The sequence below is a fragment of the Physeter macrocephalus genome, chromosome 1 (assembly GCF_002837175.3).
Source record: "Physeter macrocephalus isolate SW-GA chromosome 1, ASM283717v5, whole genome shotgun sequence".
NCBI classification, from domain to species: domain Eukaryota; kingdom Metazoa; phylum Chordata; class Mammalia; order Artiodactyla; family Physeteridae; genus Physeter; species Physeter macrocephalus.
Genome location: NC_041214.2, coordinates 25,986,079 through 26,004,561, shown reverse-complemented (window position 1 = coordinate 26,004,561; position 18,483 = coordinate 25,986,079). Strand labels below are relative to the sequence as shown.

The 18,483-nt window shown below is 34.5% G+C and overlaps 1 protein-coding gene across 3 annotated transcripts in view; it reads right to left on the bottom strand.

The window, feature by feature from the left end:
• Positions 1 to 18,483, bottom strand: part of XRN1 (5'-3' exoribonuclease 1) — a 104,223-nt gene that overhangs the window by 59,811 nt on the left and 25,929 nt on the right. For all 3 annotated transcript variants that reach the window (XM_028489069.2, XM_024131807.3, XM_024131809.3), the window contains exons 14-20: positions 17,819 to 17,975; positions 15,675 to 15,794; positions 10,608 to 10,777; positions 9,514 to 9,634; positions 9,319 to 9,417; positions 5,146 to 5,249; positions 2,605 to 2,736 (exon numbers count right to left, since the gene is read on the bottom strand). In XM_028489069.2, the coding sequence (XP_028344870.1) occupies positions 2,605 to 2,736; positions 5,146 to 5,249; positions 9,319 to 9,417; positions 9,514 to 9,634; positions 10,608 to 10,777; positions 15,675 to 15,794; positions 17,819 to 17,975 (903 nt within the window). The remainder of the gene's footprint in view (positions 1 to 2,604; positions 2,737 to 5,145; positions 5,250 to 9,318; positions 9,418 to 9,513; positions 9,635 to 10,607; positions 10,778 to 15,674; positions 15,795 to 17,818; positions 17,976 to 18,483) is intronic.

Genomic DNA, 18,483 nt, shown 5'->3' with positions numbered 1-18,483 from the left:
GGGAAGATCCCACGTGCCGCGGAGCAACTAAGCCCGTCTGCCACAACTACTGAGCCTGTGCTCTAGAGCCCGTGAGCCACAACTACTGAGCCTGTGTGCCACAACTACTGAAGCCTGTGTGCCTAGAGCCCGTGCTCTGCACCAAGAGAAGCCACCACAATGAGAAGCTCATGCACTGCAACGAAGAGTAGCCTCCACTCACCACAACTAGAAAAAGCCCACGCATAGCAACAAAGACCCAACGCAGCCAAAAACAAAAAAAAAGAAGTGTTGGAAAGGATGTGGAGAAACTGGAACACTTGTATACTGCTGATGGGAATGTAAATCAGTGCAGCCACTGCGGAAAACAGTTTCAGTTCCTCAGAAAGTTAAACAGAGAACTGCCAAACAGCCTGACAATTCCACTCCTAAGTATGTAACCAAAGAACTGGAAACAAGTAATCAAACAAATATTTATAGACCTATGCTCATAACAGCACTATTCACAATAGCAAAAAGGTGGAAAGAAGCCATATGTCCAACAGATGAATGCATAAACAAAAGGTGGTATATCCATACAATGAAATATTTGGCCATAAAAAGAAATAAGTATTGACATATACTACAATATGTATGAACCCCCTAAACATGCTAAGTGAAAGAAGCCAGACACAAAAGGTCACATATTATGTGACTCTATTTATATGAAACATCCAGAATAGGTAAATCCAGAAAGACAGAAAATAGAGATTGACAAGGAGGGGCATTCAGTGGGCCTTTTCAGTCTAAAGTAGGGGCTGGCAAACTATGGTAACGGGCTAAATCCAGACTGCCTCCTATTCTTATAAATAAAATTTTACTGGAACACAGTCAATCATTTATTTAATATCTATGGCTACTTTTATGATATAACAACAGAGTTGAGAAGTTGTGACAAAAACTGTAAAGTCTACAAAGCCTAAAGTATTTACTAGTTGGCCTTTACAGAAAAAGTGTGCTGATTCCTGATCTGAAGATACAATCATTCTTCATCTGAGGGATATTTTCTTATCTCCTTTCCATTTCCTCTTTCTAGAATTCCTATCAGACAGATATCAGAAATTCTGACTGTATTATTTTCATCTCTTTGTGCTTTTTGTACTATATGCTGAAGGAATTCCTCAGCTTGATCTTTTAGCTCACTGATTCAGTTTTCAGTATGCCCATATTACTATTCAGACCATCTACTGAGCTCATTATAGAAATCATAGTTTTATTTTCATATATGTGTTTATACAAAAATATATGTATTATATAATATATACTATATATAGTTACATAGTATACAGTTAAATAACATTATTATATATACATATATTTTATATAGCAAAATTAAAATTATGGTGAAAAAACCAGATATGTTCCCTACCCTTATGGTGCTTACTATCTATGAAAAGAGACTTAAAGTAACCACACTCATAAATTTATTCTTATGATTCTATTTATGTGCTATAAAAGAAAATTCAGAATGATGTGAGCTATGACGGGGTATCTAACTTACACTATTGGGAGGCCAAAAATGCTCCACTTCTCCCCCTGACAGCTATGTTCATCTCCTTTTATGTTGGATAGCATTCCATGGTCTTTTTACATATTTCCTGTTTAATCATCTTTGAATAAGGATATTATGGCCTGGTATTAGCTCCTATAATTGTAGAAAAGGTATCTCCTTGAGTTCCCATTTATCAATGGATGCTACTACAGTTTAAACAGGAGGGCTGATGGATATACATTTATAACACCATTTCATGTGCCACTGCTGGTTTCTATTATTCTGTTTTGGTTTAGAGAATTCTAGTGTTTGGATGAAAAAGGAGAGGTACTGTTAGGGTGGGATCATAGGACACAAAGCACCCTGAAAATTAGCATTCCAAGGAGGGTTAGCTTCTTCATTACTTAGTTGGTATAGACCTTGCATTTCTGAATTCAGAGCATAAGGGACTTGGGTGTAGGGAGGGTAGGGGAGTAGGGAGGAGGGAAGGGTGAAGAACAAAGGAGAGTATGCCCTCCTTTTTTTTTTTTTTTTTTTTTTCTGTGGTATGCGGGCCTCTCACTGTTGTGGCCTCTCCGGTTGTGGAGCACAGGCTCCGGACGCACAGGCTCAGCGGCCATGGCTCACGGGCCTAGCCGCTCTGCAGCATGTGGGATCCTCCCGGACCGGGGCACGAACCCGCATCCCCTGCATCGGCAGGCGGACTCTCAACCACTGAGCCACCAGGGAAGCCCTACCCTCCTATTTTTATTAGTTACATGTGGCCAAGAAATTCAATGGCCTTATGGTTAGTGAAATTAACTCTCAAATTCAGGCAACTTATGAACTGTGTATTCCTAGTGTAAGTGATTATGTCTTTTCTTTCTTTTTTTTTTGTACATCATGAAGTATTTTAGTGACAAACGGGGCAAGGCTCTAACTGCTGCTAATCACATTTTATTTTAAATTAGAACTCATTACTTTTTTGGACCATAAAATGAAAATGCAGTCAGTATTCAGAGTAATCACACTAAGTGGAAAATAAGTTAAAAAATAAGTACATTAGACCACCACATTCTAGTTCAAAGACATTAAATACTGTTTATGACACTCACTATTCTGAAATTCCTTGTACTTCTTTTGTCCAGTTAGATTGTTCTTTGTCTCCAAGATGGACCACTTTAGAGGGTGGCGCAGTTCTTCCCAAATAAAGCTTCTGTGTTCCTGCAGGTTCTTCCAAGTAAAACCTTAAAAATTAAAATTATATTACCCTCAAATTTGTGGTTTAATATAGAGTTCTAGTAGTGTGAGTCTTCAAAGTGAAAACATTTCTACATGGTATAACAGCAAAAAAACAAAAAACAAAAAGCCTCCTTTTTTAAAACTGTAATATGAATTTCAGAACAAACACTTGTAAAAAATTTTAATCAAAATTTAAAACAAATTACTATTCTTTCTCTATAATAAATTAAACTAAATACATAATAAAAATATAAATTTTTAAAGAATTAACACTCTCAAATTCAATACAGTAGTTTTGCTAAAAAAGTTTAACTTGATTCTAATCAATACCTAACTCCCAGTTTACAGGAAACATGTGGGATGGAGGACCAACTTAAATGACACTAAGAGGAAACAACTAGGTAAATTCAGAATTCTACAAAATAACTGGCTTGGACTTTAAGAAAAAAGGCAGGGAAGTAAGTTTAGCCAGGTCCTAGGATATAAAATCAACATACAGAAATCAATTATATTTCTATATACTAGCTGGGGAAACTGAAATTGAAAACATAATACTATCTATAGTTGCTCCAAAAAATTTTAAATACTTAGGTAGGTATAAATCTAACAAAACATATACAGGTTCAGTATGCTGAGGAAACAAAATAGTGATAAAAGAAATCAAAGATTAAAATAAATGGAGAGATAAATGGATCTTCATTTATCCATTTGGATCAGAAGACTCAACATAGTAAAGATGTCAAATCTCCACAAATTATAACTTTAGTACAATTCCTATCAAAATTTCTCAAAGATTTTTATAAATATAAAAAATTTTATTCTAAACTATATACAGAAAGGCAAAGGACCAAAAATAGTTAAAATAATTTTGAAAAAAAAAAAAAAGTAAGGAATCACTCTACCTAAGGTTAAGACTTACTACATAGCTACAGTAACAAGACAATGTGGTGTGGGCATAAAAAATAGACAGAGAGGGCTTCCCTGGTGGCGCAGTGGTTGGGAGTCTGCCTGCCGATGCAGGGGACATGGTTTCCTGCCCTGGTCCAGGAAGAAGATCCCATATGTGGCGGAGCGGCTGGGCCCGTGAGCCATGGCTGCTGAGCCTGCGTGTCCGGAACCTATGCTCCACAACGGGAGGGGCCACGGCAGTGAGAGGCCCGCGTACCGCAAAAAAAAAAAAAAAAAAAAAAAAATAGACATAGAGAAAAATGGAACAAAACAGAGAACGCACAAGTAGACCCATACAAATATGCTCAACTTATTTTTGACAAAGGTGTAAAAGCAAACTAATGGAGGAAGGAGAGTTTTTTCAACAACTAGTACTGGAGTAATTCAATATTCATAAGTAAACATATGAAACTTGACCCAAACCTCATACCTTATATAAAAATTAATTCAAAATGGATCATGGATTTAAATGTAAAAGGAGAAGGTAAAACTATAACACTTTTTGGAGAAAATCTTCTTTGGGACCTAGGGCTAGGTGAAGAGTTCTTAGACCAAAAGCATGATCCATAAAACTAAAAACGGATAAACTGGACTTCATCAAAAAGGCAGGGGAACTGAATTTTGAGATTAAAAAAGAATGTTCAAGATTCATACTGGCACTGACTTCTCATGAACAAAATTACGCAACGAAACACAATTGAGATACGTTTGCAGAGACCTAAGGAAAAAGGATTAGGCCTCTAACTAAACCTATGCATGAGAAAAACAACAACAAAAACCTTTTGGATATGTAATAACTCAGAAAACATTAACATCCTCACAGTTTCTCTGAAAAGAAAAATTACTTTAGAAAGTTCTAGACATGAAAAATAACAAAAGAACAGGATATCAGACCAAGTAAAAGATGACAAGGAATAGCTTGTCTAAATAATCACTGATAAAGTGATTGTGAACTTGAATAAAATATTAAGAAATTATTTTTAGAATAGAAGATACGTGTTTTTTAATATATTATTTAAATGAAACCTGGGAAAGGCATGGAAAAGGTAAGGTTACATATGCTATTTATTCTTGTCAGAAAGAAATATATTTGCTAATTTATATAATGATAACTGGTAGAAAAGAATTAGGATATAGAACTTCCAAGCTATTGAAAGGAAAAGAAGGCAAAAAGGAAAAAATAATATATGCATCTAAAATATGCATCTCAACATTGTAAAGCAACTATACTCCAATAAAATTTAATTTAAAAAATAAAATAAAATACTAATAAAAAATATGCATCTCAAGGTATGTACAATAAACTTTCAATAGTGGTTGAACCTGGAGTGATATGATTAGAGGACTTTCATTTTCACTACAGAGTGTAAATATTTTACAAATATTATATCAGTTAAAATGTATGAATAAAAGCCAACAAATAGCAAAGCACATATAAACTTTAAAAATTATAAATAAAATCTTACTTAGTTTCTCCATCTGATACACCAACCACTCTAGCTTCTTCAAGATGAGGCCAATTAACAAAGAGAGACTTCCCAAGCACTGATGAAGCTATATTTTCTACACTCTTAAAGTAAAAGCAGAAAAGTTCATTCATGTTTTAGGTCCAAGAGAGAATTTTACAGAGGCAAAATTAAATAATTAAAACTGGCTTGTGTTTATAACAGTGTATTTAAAATCTATAAAAACCATGCCTTAATAATTAAAACAGATATAAAATATTATTTGATGGCTCAGGCCAATTATTCCCTATTAGTAACTGCTCTTCTCAGCTTTATTCCCACTTAATTATTTCATCCACTTGAATTCAGTTTTTAAAATTTCTCTTCTCTAAGTTGTGCCTTTATTGCCAACTACTCTTTGTCTTTCTAGTACATTTTCCAGGATTTCTGTTCTTTTAGATTTTTGGTTTTTTCCCTTTGCTTTTAATTTATTTTTATTTTTAAATGTTTTTTGGCCATGCCACACGGCATGCAGGATCTTAGTTCCCTGACCAGGGATTGAACCCTGGCCCCCTGCAGTGGAAGCGTGGAGTCTTAACCACTGGACCGCCAGGGAAGTCCTCCTTCTTAAAAAAAAAATAATTTTCAGTTGTTTTTCCTTATCTGCCTTTCTTTATTCTTTAATTTATTATGAATCTGTGTAAGTTTACCAACTTTACCTTCCCCTCTGCCAATCTCTTCTTATTAGAAGGGAACTATGACCAACTTAAAAGTAATTTTCTGCAGTATAAACATCTCAACACTAGGAAGCTTGCCTCCTTCTCATTTTTTCAACAGCACTGGCAGTTATTAGTGAAGGATGGCCCACTGATTTTAATCCTAAATGAAATTACTTGGCGAGAATACAGGTTTCAGTAAAATCAAACAGAAGAACACTGACCTATAATGTGAGTATTATGTTCACAATAATAGCCAATATTAGTAGAAATAATGTTTAGCAAGAAACCTAGGTTCTTAGTTCTGCTGCTAACTAGCTGAGTGAATGTCCCTTTTCCAATCTCCATTTAAGTTTTTTAATTTGTAAAATTAATGAGCTGGATTAGTTGCTTCACAAAATTCCATCCAGTTGTAAAATTCTATGATTCTATTATTCTCATGATTATCAGCTTATTTTTCTCATGGAAACTGAGAAAAGTGAAAAGAACAGCATAGATGTCTAGAAAAGGGCTATTATTATTTCATATCAAATAATCAGATAGCATAAAACAGAATCTAAAAAATGTATTTCATTTCAGTTTGTGGTTGGTATAATTAAATAAGAACACTAGACTTATTTCAAGTTAGAAACCACGGGTCCAACATTGGGTTCTGCCTCTCTTCAGCTATGGACTCTTAGGAAAATCCTTTAATCCCACTGAGTCTCAGTTTTCTTTTATGAGAAGAAGTTATAACATCTACCTCACAATATTTATTTAAGGATAAAATAATATACACAAAAGCTTTTGTAAACGATAAAATGCTGCACAGTTGGCCCTCTGTATTCATGGGTTCCACATCTGCAGATTCAACCAACTACTGATGGAGAATATTTTAAAAAAACAAAAAGAAAAAAACTCCAGAAAGTTTCAACAAATGCTGGCAACTATTTACATAGCATTTACATTGTATTTACAATTATTTATATTGTATTAAGTATTATAAGTAATAGAGATGATCTAAAGTATAAGGCAGGATGTGTGTAGGTCATATGCAAATATTACACCATTTTATATAAGAGACTTGAGCATCCACAGATTTTGGTATCAGTGGGGAGTCCTGGAACCAATGCCCCATGGATACTGAGGGACAACTGTATAAATATTCTGTATGAAATAATACCTTAAGTAAAAATTCTTAAAAGGAAACATTATTATTATTATTACTGTTGGTTAGACAACAACTCTGTGGTAGAAACTGAAGTTGAAATATAAATTTTGATTCACATTTTTTCTCTTCTTTATGCTTAACCATTATTAGCAAATACTTCTTTAACAAATAGAGATGACTACTTTTATCCTTTTGGGGGTAACTTTTTATTTTATTTACTATATTTAGACATCTCTTACAGTGAACATATAAAAGAATGACTATTCTGATAAATAAAACAAGTTTCAACATTAAAACTAGGCTCCCTTAATTATCCTTTTCCCTTCTTTCCTAGATTAATCCTTTCCCGTAAGTCCTAGAGGCAATCCATTATTACTTCACATCCTTTCCCTCTACAGTGCCTTTAAGAGCTCCTTTCTTGGGCTTCCCTGGTGTCGCAGTGGTTGAGAGTCTGCCTGCCGATGCAGACAGAGGACACAGGTTCGTGCCGCTGAGCCTGTGCGTCCGGAGCCTGTGCCCCGCAAGGGGAGAGGCCACAACAGTGAGAGGTCCGTGTACCGCAAAAAAAAGAGCTCCTTTCTTCTTTAGCTCTACCTCTCTTCTTTTGTACAGATTTGCTAAATGAGCTGCCTCTTCTTTACCTACAGTTATGTTTCTAGCCCTCTTTCCAATGATAAACTTCTTAACCAAGGGCTTAAGACCTGCTACCTCAACTTCCCACCTAACGAGTCCCGGATTAGTACTTAGGAATTGGACTCCTGACTCCAACAACCTATGGGAATGGAATTCTCAAAGTCCAGTAATGATGCCCAAAGGACAAACTCACAGACCTTATTTTAGTTTTCACTCTTGAACTGTATGTACCATCTACTCCATGCTTCTGTGACACTACTAAACATGGGAATTATTCTCTTTCTTCTCTGAACACTATGTAACTTTTACTGGTTCCTTTTCCACCCTTTCCATCCATGGGTACTTCCTCATGCTGGGGCCTTGAACCCTGAGAATCCCCTTTCTTCAAGGAAATGAGCCCCGAGGCCCCAGCCATGACTTCCTTGCTAACGCCCTACATATCCCTATTGCCTTACAAGCTCTAGCTCCAGGTAGTCAACTGTGTATAAGTTGCCTTTCTTGACTGAAGTTTTTCATCTGACCCACGGAACACAAAAAACAATTTGACTACGTATTTCCCCAATTCTTCCAGGGATGGTACATAACTAGTACCATTCTAAATGCACAAAAGGTAAATTAATCTATTATAAACGAATGGATGACTTAGGGTAAGAGGGCTTAAACCTCTTGTGGAACCCTGTTGAGAAAGGCTGAAAGGGCAGCTCCAGTTAAATGTCCTAGCACCAACTTAAAATTCTATTACTGATCATTAATCCCCTCAAGCCAGTGCCTCTCCCATTTTAACTTCTTTATTCCAATAAACAGTAATTGTTTTTCAGTTAGTCTGATATCTAAGTGTGATTCATATTTAATATTTTCTTTCTCTTTTCATCCCCTATTTTTGAACAAATGATGAAACTTGTAAATTTTATTCAGTCTTGTTCATCTAGATCTATTACCACTTCCACAGTTTACGTCCTTATTGTCTAAGGCTTCTATAACCACAACCTCAACTTGCAGGCTTTTCCATTTTCTTCCATTTCTTTTTCATGCACTTTAGTCTACTAGATTGCCACCAAATTAATCTTTATGAAAATACCAATTTCAAGATAACAGTCTTGAAAAAATAAGTCCAAACTCCTTAGCCTGGTATTCAAGGTCCTCCATAATCTGGCCTCAATCTGTTTTTTCAACCTTATCTTCTACTATTTCCCAACACAAGTCTTCTGATTCAGTCAGGTTTATCTATTCCTTCTCCTCAAATACATCACATTTACTCTAAAAAAAGAAAAAGTATTAAGAAATATTTCAGACATACAAAAAGGTTAAAAAAGATAATGTATCACATTTATTTTTTACTATAACTCCCAGTTCATGTTATTCTTTTCAACTGGAATACCTTTCCCCTCCTTTTTCCTCTTTGTGATAATTTTTCTTTTAGCACCCAGCTCAAGCCTATTCTCATCTACAGATCTGTACTTAATCTTTAGCTCACACAGCTCATCTCCTCTTCAAATTCCTACAGCATTTTTTTTGCTCATTATGTCACAATTATACATGTCCTTTAATTTGTGTAAATGTTTCTTTACTTTATCCTTATTTCCTGTGAATTTCTGGAGTTACTACATGTTATACCACTTTGGAAAACACGTTGCAGCTAAAACAGTTTTATGCATAATAAGCACCTAAGAAATATATAATGAAGAAAATACTTACAAGTTCATCTGATTCTGCATTCACTAAGATTTCCAACATCATGTTTTCTCCACGACTGCTCTGCTGGAATACTTGAACCCCACTTTTCTTCAAAAAAAACTTTAAAAGAAGTCATAGAATTTAATTTTAATTTTTTCTCCATAATCACTTCACATTCAATAAAGTGAAAAAATTTTGAACTAAATAGCCACTGACTTTGTGTTTTATGTGTTTCAAAGTAGGAAATCCACAGAAATATAATGCCTTCTGGTCAACCCTGGTTATTTTGTTTTTGCTTATGTCTACACGCCAAGCATCTAATGATATTACTTTATACCTAGAAAATAAATGGAGGCATTTAATTTAAAATTCATACATTACTAGCAATCACAAGTTTTCAGCATTCCCTTCAGTATTTTGCAAGAGTTCTCCTTGCTTTCAACAGGAGAATTAACAATTTGTCCTTTAAGAGAAAGAAAATATCGAGCAGCAGATTCTTCGTTGCTATTGATCCAGACACAACCATGCCTGTAAGATACTGAGTGGACGTTCTCCCCATTAATTTAAAAAATATATATAATATATAAAAATATATTATATAAAATATATAAATTATGTATGTATATATACATGATTTCTATACTAAAGGAACATACAAAACATACTACAAATCTCTACATCCTCCATGTTCCAAAACCCAGAATGGAAAATAAACATTTTATAATGTCTATTTCATCTTTCTCTTTGCTTTAACAAAAGGAAAAATAACTGAGAAACGTTTACTTTATCTGCAACACAACTGCCATCTAGATATTATTTGCAGAGAAGATGAGAGAAGAGAAAAAACAAGGAAGACATCTTAATGAGGAAGAGAAAGTAGAAATAGGTTTGAGGCAAGAAACATTGGAGCTCTTTTATTTCTTGTTTTCCTTCTTTCCAGTTGGGTGGTTGGGGAGTATAAGAGGCAAAGTCATAGCATGTCAAATAATGCTGGGAGCAGACACTGGCAATGGAAACAAAAATTCATACATCCTCTTGAGGGAGAGAACAGATATATACGGGGGTGGGACAACTTTAACAGAAGACGAAAACAGAGAAGCAGAATTGGACCAAAGCAGAGAACTACAGAAACAACTGTGAGAGAGAGAGAGAAAGAGAGAGATGCTATGATCCTTGGCAAGTTGCATGTAATTCATTATCAATTGACTACAACTGTCATAAATTATTTGTTAATTCTCCAAGTAGATATTCAAAAGCTTGCTTTTTTTTTTTGAGCTCTCTGTTGTTGAAAAATTACCAAACAACATTACCTTGCACAGCATCGTCCTATGGCAGGGAACTTTTCTGGCCATGGAGAGGGGTACCTGAACTCTGTCTCGCTATCATACCAGCACATTAGGCACTCACTATGCTGGTTTCTTTTCCTCTCTTCTTTTTTGAGGGAGTGGTTGCATGTCTCCATGGCTTCCAACAATCGCTTCTGAATATAAAGATTGGAGAGAGAGGTTAAAAATACAAAAATTCTGTAATCTCAACATACAGAATAAATCTTTTCCCTCGGAATAAAGAATTACTATTTGTGTTCTTGAAAAACAAAAATCTTAACTAATACAATTCTTTTCCATTTCATTACATGAAAAACTGATGTGCTATTCTTGTTTCAAAGGGCCCTAGAATATTGCTTGTCACTACAAATTCCTCTGAAACTATTACTCCAACAGCAATCATTGACATGTGGATAAAATCAGCAGAAGGGCTTCCCTGGTGGCACAGTGGTTGAGAGTCCGCCTGCCGATGCAGGGGACGCGGGTTCGTGCCCAGGTCCGGGAAGATCCCACATGCCGCGGAGCGGCTGGGCCTGTGAGCCATGGATGCTGGGCCTGCGCGTCCGGAGCCTGTGCTCCGCAACGGGAGAGGCCACAACAGTGAGAGGCCCGCGCAAAAAAAAAAAAAAAAAAAAAAAATTAAATATGAATTGATTATAATTGTAATTATAATTTATCTTAATTCACTGCTCATTAATCTCTTACTTTACAAGTTGTACAATGGTGTAGGTATGTTCATCTTTCCAATTATCTTTTGTATTTAACATAATTCTAATCAAATCACAATGGTTTAGAATATTTCTTTTTAAAGGACAAAATGATGTTAGTGTTCATATTGGAAGGATGAATGTGTGAGCTGCAAAAAGTTACCAGGAACTTGTCTTACCAGATCCTATCACTTTTTATAAAATTACCTGTAAGCAAAACACTTACGTATTGACACCACAAGAGACCCACAGACCAGAAGAACAAAACGGAGTTCAAAAACAAATCCAAATCTACGTCAAACATGGTATTTCAGATATTTAAATAATGTTTTTGTCATAACTAGCTATCCAGCTGGGAGAGAAAGCACATATACTTTCCAATATCATACCGTATACAAAAGCAAGTATCAGAGTAATGAGACAACAAAAATAATGGGAAAAAAATCTAGGAGATTATTGATAATTTGGAGTGAAAAACTCTTAAATAAGGCAGGAAAAAGCTGAACAGCTTTAAGGAAAAAGACATTTTTCAAGTAAAAGAAAAAGTATGTGATAAAAGATTTCACAAAAAAATCAACAGGCAAATGCCACACTGGGGAAAAATATTTCTAATATAAAAAGAGTTGCTCAAAATCAAAAAAAGAAAATGAGGAAAAGGATAGAAACAGACAATTTACAAAAGAGAAAATGCAAAAGGCAAACATATATAAGAATATACTTAAATTAGGAATCAGGGAAAAATAAATTTGAATGAATGGCATTCTTTATCATCAGTAGACTTTACCATCAAAATTAAATAAAGCAATAACATTCAGGACTAGAAAAGCAGAGAAGTAGGCACTTAAATATTGCTGGTGTGAATTAGACCAGTCTTCTTGAAAAAGAAGACTGGTAATATTCATTAAAACAAAAAATACACATTCCCATTAACCAAGCATTCCTGCTTTGGGAATTCTACTTTACAAAAATAAAATCTCTGATATATAAGAATGCATTAACAAACAAACAAAAAGAATACATAAACACACAAGTCCTTTTTTCACAGCATTGTGTACAGTGGCAAAAAACATTAAGATTCATAAGAATTTGCAGAATTAGTATGGTGTGTTCCCATGTACCTTTCAATGATAACATCTTACACACAGCCACAGCACATCATCAAAACCAGGAAATTGACTCTGGTACATCACTACTACAGATTTATTCGGATTTCACTAGTTTTTATATCTAAATTTTGTGTGTGTATACAGTACTATGGAATTTTTATCATATGTATAGATTCATGTAGCCACCACTAAAACTGGAATACAGAACTGTCACATCATCATAAAGAAACCCCTTCATGTTATCCATTTATAGTCACACCCTATCCCCAACCCTAACCCCTAACAACCACTGATGTATTTTATATTACAATAATTTTGTCATTTCAAAAATATTATATAAATGGAACTATACAAAACCTTCCAAGATTGACTTTTTCACTCAAATGAACTTTTTTCCATCCGTTGTTTGTATCAATAGTTCTTTTTATTGCTGAGTAGTATGCCTTTATATGGATGTACTACTGTTTTTTTATTCATTCACTCATTGAAGGATATTCGAAATTTTTCCAGTTTGGGGTTATCACAAATAAGTTGCTCTGAACACTAGTGTACAGGTTTTTTCAACATATATAGCCAGCTGTTTCAGCACCAATTGTTGAAAAGCTTTTTCTTTACCCATTGAATAACTTTGATGTCTTAACTGAAAATTTATTAACTGAACAAGTATAGATCTATGTTTGGACTCAATTCTGTTCCACTGATCTGTCTATTGCCATGTAAGTAACATACTCCCTTGATTACTTTAGCTTCATGGTAAGTCATGAAATCAGAGAATGAAAGTCTTCCAGTATTGTTCTTCTTCCTATAGATTGCTTTGGCTGCTCTAGATCCTCTGCAATTTCATAAAGACTTTAGACTTTCTGATTTCTACACAAAAATCTGCTGGCCTTTTCACTGGGATTATGTTGAGTCCAAAGATCAATTTGGGAAGAGGGTACATCTTAACAACACTAAATCTTCTATTCCTTGAACATGGTTATGTCCCTCCATTTATTTAGGTTTCTATATCTCAACACTATTGTAGTATTCAGTGTGCATGCTGTTAAATTTGTAACTGTGTATTTGATATATCTTAATGCTATTGAAAGCAGAATAAAAATCTTTTTATTTAAAAAAATTTATATTTTCCAATTGTTTACTACTAGTACATAGAAACACAATTGAATTTTGTATACATTTTATATTCTGTGACCTTGCTAAATTTACTTATTGGTTAGAGTATCTTTTTTAAGATTGCTTAGAATTTTTAATATATGTAATAGTGCTATGTACATATAAAAACAATTTTTCTTCTTCCTTTCTAATCTGCATGCCTTTATTTCTTTTCCTTGACTTAATACACTGGACTTCCAGTACAGTATTAGAATTGGTTAGAGGGCTTCCCTGGTGGCGCAGTGGTTGCGCGTCCGCCTGCCGATGCAGGGGAACCGGGTTCGTGCCCCGGTCTGGGAGGACCCCACAAGCCGCGGAGCGGCTGGGCCCGTGAGCCATGGCCGCTGAGCCTGCGCGTGCGGAGCCTGTGCTCCGCAACGGGAGAGGCCACAACAGAGGGAGGCCCGCATACCACAAAAAAAAAAAAAAAAAAAAAAAAAAGAATTGGTTAGAATAAACATTCTTGTCTTACCCTTGATTTAACAGAGAAAACATTCAAAATTTTACTAATAAGTATATTGTTAGCAGTAAGTTTTTTTAAGATGCACTTTATCTGGTTGAGGAAGTGTCCTCTTACTTCTAGTACTGTATGTTGAGCATTTCTATTAAAATTGGATGTTGAATACTGATAGTGTGGTAAATCACATCGCAAATCAACACTGTCTTTCTAAAATAAATGACATTTGGTTATGAGTATTATCCTTCTAACATATTATTGGATCCCATCTGGTTTTATTTTGTTAAACGTTTTTGCATTTACTTTTAGGAGGGATATTAGCAAGTAATTTTCTTTTCTTGTAACATCATTTACTATGGGTATCTGCATTATGCTGGTCTAATAAAATATATTGGGAAGTGATTATTCCTCTTCTATGTTCTCAAAGTTTGTGTAAAATTGGTATTATTTCTTCCTTGAATGCTTGCTAGAATTCACAAGTCAAGACATCTGAAACTAGAATTTTCTCTGTGAGAAGATTTTAAATCATGAAACTGAATGTCTTTAAAAGATATAGGACTACTCAGATTTTTACATTTTTTTTGGTCAGTTTTGCTAAATTGTGTCTTTAAAGAACTGTGTTCATTTCACTTAGGTTGCTGAATTCGTTGGCATACAATTGTTCACAATATCCCTTATGGATTCTTTTAATAGCTGTAGAATTTATAGGACACCTCTTCTTTCATTCCAAATATTGGCAATTTATGTGTTCTCCCCTTGTGCTCTGGCTTTTTTCAGCCTTTCTTGATCTGTCTAGCTAGGATTTATCAATTTTATTAATCTTTTCAGAGGACCAACTTTTGGTTTCATTGATTTTTCTCTATTGTTTGCTCATTTTCCATAGATTTCTGCTATCTTTTTTATTTCCTTCATTCTGCTTAGTTTGGATTTAAATTGCTCTTGTTTTTCTAGCTTCTTATGGTAGGAAGCTTAATTTATTTTAAAATGTCTTATTGCTTAGGATAAGCATCTAGAAGCTTAAGTCTCCCTTTAAGACCTGCTTTAGCTTTATCATAGACTACGATACATGTTCTCATTATCATTCAGATAAAGTATTTTCAAATATCCCTTTTAATTTCTTTAATCTATGGATTATTTACAAGTATGTTATTTAATTTCAAAATATCTGTAAATTTCCCAGAGAGTTGTTACTGATTTTTAATTTAATTCCATGTGGTCAGAGAACATTCTCTTTATGATTTCAACCCTTTTAAATATATTCAGACATGTTTTATGTCTCACCAAATAATCTTGGTGAATGTTCTTTCACTTAAAAATGTGTATTCTTTAGTTGTTGGGCACAGTGTTCTACATATATTAATGAGGTTGAGTAGGTTTACAGTGTTATTCAAGCCTTTGATTTCTGGTAATGCTCCTTGTTCTGAAGCCTATTTTGTCTACTATTAGTAAAGCAATGCCAGCTTTCTTATAATTAGCATACCTACAAGTTTGGATGCACATAATGAAGATGAGAGTAGTTAAAACTCATTAACAAAACACAAATGGTGATTAAACTCCACTGCTTATTAATTTATGTGAAATAATATCTGATTAAAATATACATGTATATATAACTATTTCATGCACTGACCTCATCAATAAAAGGTATTAGAACCACAGCTTCCCATTCCTGTTGCTTCCCATTTAGGTCAGTTTTAAAATCAGGTGGATAATATTCTATAATTGGCGAGTCTTCATTGGTCATCAAATGCTGTGAAAATATAAAATAGTGTAATAGAAATGTAACAACTAATATCAATGTAGCTTTTTGTTAATATATTTATAATATTTCCTCAATTGTTACAGTTTAAAATTTCCAAGCAAAGCAAAAGTAAATTTTCACATCTTAGATATGTTGTAATATACTTGTTATATTTTGATTTTCAAGTATGAGGCTTCTAATTTCACCACCGTTCACCACTCTCCCGTTCCACTAACCTAGTTATGTAGCAAAACTATCTTTACTCTGAATTTTATCATTTCTATCTTTTATTGTCTTTTCACTTTACAAGGCGTATCTAAATTGTTTTCCCATTCAGACTTCAGTTCATTTCACACACTCCATTTTTAACCTTAGACAATTTATTTTCATGTCCTAATCAACTGATTTTATTAAGTTATATAAGAACTAAGATAATTTAAAAAGAAAAAAAATCCTAAAATCCAAAATCTCTTTACTACCAATAGCAAAGATAAGAGTTCAATATGACGTTTTTATTAAAGATTTTATAACAGAAGTAGATAAAGAAAGTTAAAGATGTCTTCGAGGAAAGGAATATGGAAGATTATGATATAAAAAATTTAAAGAAATAGCATATTTCTCAAGGTAATATTCAAAGCATTTAATAATCAGCAAGTCATGAGCACAGAACAATCAAAACAGATGTGGCTATAAAAACCTGCGTGGTTACTGGTCCAAAGTGGTTGAGTATCAATCCTTAATGTATGTGAAGGTAGGAAAAAAGCATCAAAGAAACTTAAGAAAGGAAGGCCAGGGGCCAGGATGAAGGACAGGTTAAGTTTCAGAAAGATACAGAAAGAAGCCTGATACTGTTCAAGCAGTGAAGGCAAGTGTGTGTGTTTGTGTTTATATGTGTCTACTCCAGTTCCTGGTACCAGACCATGGAATTAAAAGAAGAGACTGATGCTCTAGAAGAACTACATGAAGTTTACTCTCAGAATCAGCTTAGCAGGCTTAGCGTAATTTTGGTGACTCAATCACCCCTGAAATATCTTTCTCCTGCTATGTGAAATATGTTAACGAGAGAAAAGCCTTTTATTCCACAATTGATAAATGAAATGCTTAAAATCCAAAAATAAACGGAGGTAATACTTTTGTTGATATAAATAACTTATTAGAATCATCCATATTCTAATAGGTAGAGGGTAAAAGAGAACTGAAATGAAATCTGTAAACGTTTGGACAAAGTGGATGGCTTTGGATTTTGCCTATCTCAGTTTACTTTCATCAGTGCAGAGACAAATTGAAGATGTGCTTAAAGATACTGAAAATAAAGAAGCTATGCTCTGAATGGCTTATGAAATTTGTTTGCATTTTTTAAAATTTTTTTAATTTTTAATTTTTTTTGTGTGTGTGTGGTACGCGGGCCTCTCACTGTTGTGGCCTCTCCCGTTGCGGAGCACAGGCTCCGGACGCGCAGGCCCAGCGGCATGTGGGATCTCCCCGGACCGGGGCACGAACCGGTGTCCCCTGCATCGGCAGGCGGAGTCTCAACCGCTGCGCCACCAAGGAAGCCCTTGTTTGCATTTTTAAAACAAAGCTAACTTGGGGACTTCCCTGGTGGCGCAGTGGTTAAGACTCCACGCTCCCAATGCAGGGGGCCCAGGTTTGATCCCTGGTCAGGGAACTAGATCCCACATCTATGCTGCAACTAAGAGTACGCATGCCACAACTAAGGTGCCGGTGAGCCACAACTAAGGAGCCCATATGCTGCAACTAAGGAGCCCACGTGCCGAAACTAAGGCACACACAGGCTGCAAATAAGACCCAGCACAACCAAATAAATAAATAAATAAATAAAAATAAAATATAAAACAAAGTAACTTTAAATCAAGCAACTACATTTCAAGGGACTTGTTTAAGGAATCCTATATTTGAAACTGAAAATAAATATAGTTAGCTATTAAAGAAATTTGGGTGTGATGCTTCTAAGTTTGCAGGAGGAGCTCCTAAATATTAAAAAGACCGTAAATACAATTAATTCTAAAACTCACCTGGTAGCATGTAGGAAGTAAACTTTTGCTAGCTGCTGGAAGTACAGCAAGAAGCTGTTCAAATGGCTTAAAAGGTTTTCCTAGTTCAAAATGGATTTTGAGTGTACTGATGTTGCGGATATCAGATAGGAAAGGTGCATAATGGTACGGATAAAACCTATAAAACAAAATGAGTTTTAAACAATTGGCAATTTTATGAAACAGGTCAATAGTAAGTATATACTTTTCCATATTCTATTTTAACAACACATGGCAATAATTCTAAAGACAAAAAATCATTCATAATTCTGCTACTCGAATATAAAAAATCAGCAATGTTGGAAAATTTAGGTCATTTGATGGCAACAAATATTTTATTTCCTTAATTTTTAAAGTGCAGTTTCACACTCAAAATTTGGATACATGCAAGGATATATATAGTAATAATATATAAATATATATAATATATGATTTATTAATTATTTATATATATAAATAATATAATGGCTGTTTAGTTTCGAAAATGTTGACTGTGAGTCTTCCAAACAATAGATTCTTAGAATGAAGTAAAGAGGTAGTCAGAAGACGTTCAGTTAGCTCATGTGGGCCTGAGCCTCTCTCATAAGGACAGAGGGAACAGTGAGGCTGAGCTCATATGGCTGTTACTAGTCAGTTCTAAGAACTTT